The 4,431-nt window shown below is 48.9% G+C and overlaps 1 protein-coding gene across 1 annotated transcript; it reads right to left on the bottom strand.

Annotated features, from left to right (window-relative positions):
- Positions 1 to 483: 483 nt before the first annotated feature.
- LOC123505739 lies at positions 484 to 3,684 on the bottom strand. The gene is made up of 4 exons (XM_045257391.1): positions 3,629 to 3,684; positions 3,541 to 3,577; positions 2,109 to 2,377; positions 484 to 1,987 (listed from the first exon to the last, which is right to left on the bottom strand). Exons 1-4 carry the CDS (start codon positions 3,682 to 3,684, stop codon positions 484 to 486), a joined length of 1,866 nt encoding a protein of 621 aa, XP_045113326.1.
- Positions 3,685 to 4,431: the final 747 nt, after the last annotated feature.

The raw sequence follows: 4,431 nt of genomic DNA, 5'->3' as shown, positions 1-4,431 counted from the left end.
CCCGCTGACTGTCTAGGCGGCAGTAAGAGCGGGAGAAAGTGCAGTCATTAGCAAATGCAGTCACAGATGACAGTTGCTGGAGGAGGTCATCAATGTAGATGTTCCACAAGACTGGGCCCAGAACTGAGCCTTGTGGAACTGATGCCCGGACTGGTGAAGGCCTTGATGACTGCCCGTTGACCACTACTTGGAGAGTCCTGTCCTGGAGGTAGTCTTCGAGCAGCTTTAACAGGTCACCTTGGATGCCCTTGGCGCGAAGCTTTTCAACGAGGCCCGAGTGCCAAACCCTGTCAAAAGCCCCAGCAATGTCCAGGGCTACCACAAGGGTGTCCAGGCCTTCTTCCAGGGCATCTTGCCAGTCCTTGGAGAGGAGGAGGAGGAGGTCTGCGGTGGATCGGCCAGGCCTGAAGCCAAACTGTCTGTCTGTGAGGAGGTGGTTCTCGCTCAGGTGTTGGCAGATGACATCAGTCACTATTTTCTCCATCACCTTGCCCACCACTGAGAGCAGCGAGAAGGGTCGGTAGTTGGTGGGCTCTGACTTCGTGTTTTTTTGTTGACCGGGACCACTCGCGCCTCCTTCCATACTGAGGGCCACTTGTTTTCTTTCAGGCAAGTCGTGAAGACTGTGGTGAGAGGAGCTGTCAGCTCTCTGGCGCAGTGCTTGAGGAGCCGCGGACTGACGTCATCCGGACCCGTGGCTTTGCTTTCATCCAGCGCACCAAGCAGCCGCTCTACCTGCTCTTCCGTCACCAGGACGGTGGTGACAGTATTGTCTGTCTCCTGGGCCAGTTGAGGTACAGGTCGTGCTGGGTCGTCCACCATCATTTTGTTGGCAAAATACTCAGCAAGGAGCGTGGCCTTGTCTGTGGTGCTCGTGGCGGTGGATCCGTCTGGTCTGGTGAGTGGAAGGAGAGCCTCGCGTTGACAAGCTCCTTGTTGTTCTCTCACTAGTCTCCACCAGGTCTTGTTTCCAACACCTGAACCACTGAGCTTTCGCTTTCTGTCCTCCCTCAGCTGATTTTTCGCCCATCTGCAGGTGGATAACATCCTCTTGCATGCTTCCCAGTGCAGTGTCTTGTTTCTGGGTGTTGGGTGGCGTTTGTACCTCACCCAGGCAGCATGTTTGTCCTCGGCAGATGCTCTGCAGCGAAAACCAAACCAGGCTGGGTCACCAGGCTTGGAGAGGTACAAACGGCTGGGTACATGCACTTGTTGGAGGGCAAGGAGCCTGGTGGTGAGAGCACGTGCCCTGGCATCAGCATCTCCCACCAGAAGGGCCTCCCAATCCGTGTTCTCTATGTCCTGCTTCATGGATGGCCAGTCTGCCTTGTCCCAGAGCCAGATGGTGCGCGGGGTGGCATCTTCTCTCGCCGTCTGCAGCTCTACCTGTGACAGCACGGCAAAGTGGTCTGAGCTACCCACAGGCCCTAACTGCTGGCAGCGGATGCTGGCTTCAGGGAGGTCAGTTACTACAGGATCCAACATCCCTCCCCGCTCATGTGTAGGGAAGGTTACGTGGTTAACCAGGCCCTGTACCACCAAGAGATGGTTGTACGCATCCTGCTCCATGTGTGGGTTCAGGTCCCCCACTAACATTACATGAGAACACTTGTGTCGTTGGAGTAGGGTGTCAAGTTCCTCCGTCAGGAAGTCCAACGGGGCTCGTCCTTGTCTCGGGGGGCGGTACATAACACAGAAGAGAAGCCCACTCTTGTCTGCAAGTACCATCCTGAAGAATAGTGCCTCTGTCTGGCGAGGTACAGCAATTTCGAGCTCCTGTGTTTGGAGGCCGTCTTTAAAGCAAGCAGCGACACCTCCGCCTGCTCTAAATTCTCGGTCTTTCCTCACCCACGGGGAGTAGCCCGAGATCCTGCCAAACGTCGGTTCCACCTTATCACTCAACCATGTTTCCGTCACCGCCACAACGTCGGCACTTTGTCGCAGCACGAAATTGTGGCTCAGGTCACCGACGTTGGTGCGGAGTCCTCTGATATTGGCGGAGACCACTGTCAGTTAACAGCTGGGACGCTGGTCTCCTCGCCGCCTCGCGTTGCCGCGGGAGGGAGGCATGGCGGTGAGGCAAGGTGTTTTAGTGTCTGTTCTGCCACATGGAGCTGGAGTCGTTCCAGCTGGGGTAATGTCCTGGTTGATGTTGCCAGGGAGGCTGGGGGGTGGCCTGAAAGGGCTGCTCGGGGTGGTGCATTTGTTGCTGCGCCAATCCCTCCGTCAGAACCTTGATCAGCATCCTCTCTTGCCTTTGTTCTTGACGTTCGTCAGCAGTGCGTCTATAACACACCTCAGCTGTGTGTCCGGGGCGGAAACAATATTCACATTGTGTCCTTTGCTCTCCCCTGTGCCTCACTGGGTGCGTGGATACCTGTAGGTGTGTCACATGTGGGGGGGACACAGGTCGCCAGTCAGGTGTGTTAGGATGGCCTCAGGGCCGCTGCTGCTTGCAGCGTTGCCAAATCGTGATGTGCCGAATTCACCAGACATCCATCAAAATTTCACCAGATTTCACCAACATTTTTTATGGTAATGTAAAATAAGTTTTTAATGAAAATTAATATGCATAACATTCTTAAGTCAAAATCTTTATTTCCATAATCAATGACTTTATGAATAATACTGTACTGTAATGTAATAATGTAAAAAAGTACTTGTAAATTTTCCTTTAACACAATTGTAGCTAGGATAAATTAATAAATGTATCTACTTCCTCTTTTCTCGGTAGGCTATATCCAAGAGTTACCTACACATCATACATTTCAGACGTGAATCTTTTGAGCATATCACTAGTAATGTCACATTGTGTGCAACAGATTCCCTGCATCATGAGATGCGATCGAATGCGCACAATACTATCAAGCACTTTGGTTGACATTTGATTTCTGTATTTTCTTGTTATGAGTTATTTTCTTGACACGAACGCGGACAGTACTGTAAAGATAAGTTTATGAAATAATGCAGCAGTATCTTCGTTACTAACTATTGTTTTCAAAGTCTCGTATAGTTACGAGTTTGTATACTATTTTTCGTGTGATTATATAATGTCACGGGGGCTGTGGAAGGAGAGAACAGTACCTAGAGGGGGCGTGTTAGTAAAAGGGTTAAGAACCACTGGCCCAGTAACTAGTTTGAGTAGGCCTAGTCACTTATGTTGAGACTGCCAATGCCTCCAGTCACATATTATCATTTTATCTGTAGTCAGAAACCACGACTGGCTGCTGTGAATATTTTATCAGGTTAGGTATAAGCTTACAGTATTTGTGTATATATGCAGCAGGTACATTTATAATTTTGCAAAAATTATGTACCATCCTTTTATCATGCCAGCATCACCAAGCCATTCACCAAACACTGCAAGTTTTTAAGAACAGTTCATGAAGAATTTCTTTGTAAATATGACAACGAAACACACATGCTGAACGTCCTCCTTATAGCACTATACACATACCCATTTCTCCACAAAATAATGTCTTCCCTGACACATCAAGTGAATAATTAATGATTTCTACTGATATTTTTAAATCCATTTACCTTGAAAGGCGTTTTCTTCAGCTGTGGAGGCTCCCGACTGTGGACACGTGGAGTTTACAACATCACCCAGACCCAGTTGGGCACTCACCCGTTTGAATTTGTGTTGATGTAAACACAATACCGGTAGTTGCAAAGTGGCGCCATCCATTGAATTATTCTTGACGTGAACGATATCTATACTTCAGCAGTAATCACTAATCAACTACTTTTCACCAGATTTCACCAGATTTTGTCTGGTTCCAAATTCTTAATATTTATTCACCAGTAAGCTTGAAATTTCACCAGATTTTCTGAATCTGGTGAAAAATTTCACCATCTGGCAACACTGGCTGCTTGTAGCGCCGTCGTTGCCGCTGGGTCTTCCGATTGTTGTCGTTCTGCCGCTGCTACTGTTGTTGCTGTAGTTTGTGTTACTGCTGCTATTGTTACTTCTGTTGTTGTTGTTGTTGCCGCTACTACTGTTGTTATCATCGATGATAATGTTACTGGTAGTGCTGCTATCGTTGTCTGTTGTGGTGGTGGTGGTGGTGGTGGGGGGCGGCGGGAGGTACGGTTGCTTTGGTGAAGGCGTCCGCCTCCTTTCTCTCTCTCTCTCTCTCTCTCTCTCTCTCTCTCTCTCTCTCTCTCTCTCTCTCTCTCTCTCTAAGAAATATACATTAATTAATCTCTCTCTCTCTCTCTCTCTCTCTCTCTCTCTCTCTCTCTCTCTCTCTCTCTCTCTCTCTCTCTCTCTCTCTCTCTCTCTCTCTCTCTCTCTCTCTCTCTAAGAAATATACATTGATTAATCTCTCTCTCTCTCTCTCTCTCTCTCTCTCTCTCTCTCTCTCTCTCTCTCTCTCTCTCTCTCTCTCTCTCTCTCTCTCTCTCTCTCTCTCTCTCTCTCTCTCTCTC

The sequence above is a fragment of the Portunus trituberculatus genome, chromosome 18 (assembly GCF_017591435.1).
Source record: "Portunus trituberculatus isolate SZX2019 chromosome 18, ASM1759143v1, whole genome shotgun sequence".
Taxonomy (NCBI): domain Eukaryota; kingdom Metazoa; phylum Arthropoda; class Malacostraca; order Decapoda; family Portunidae; genus Portunus; species Portunus trituberculatus.
Note: the sequence above shows the minus strand (reverse complement) of the source record. Positions and strands in the feature narration are given on the sequence as shown.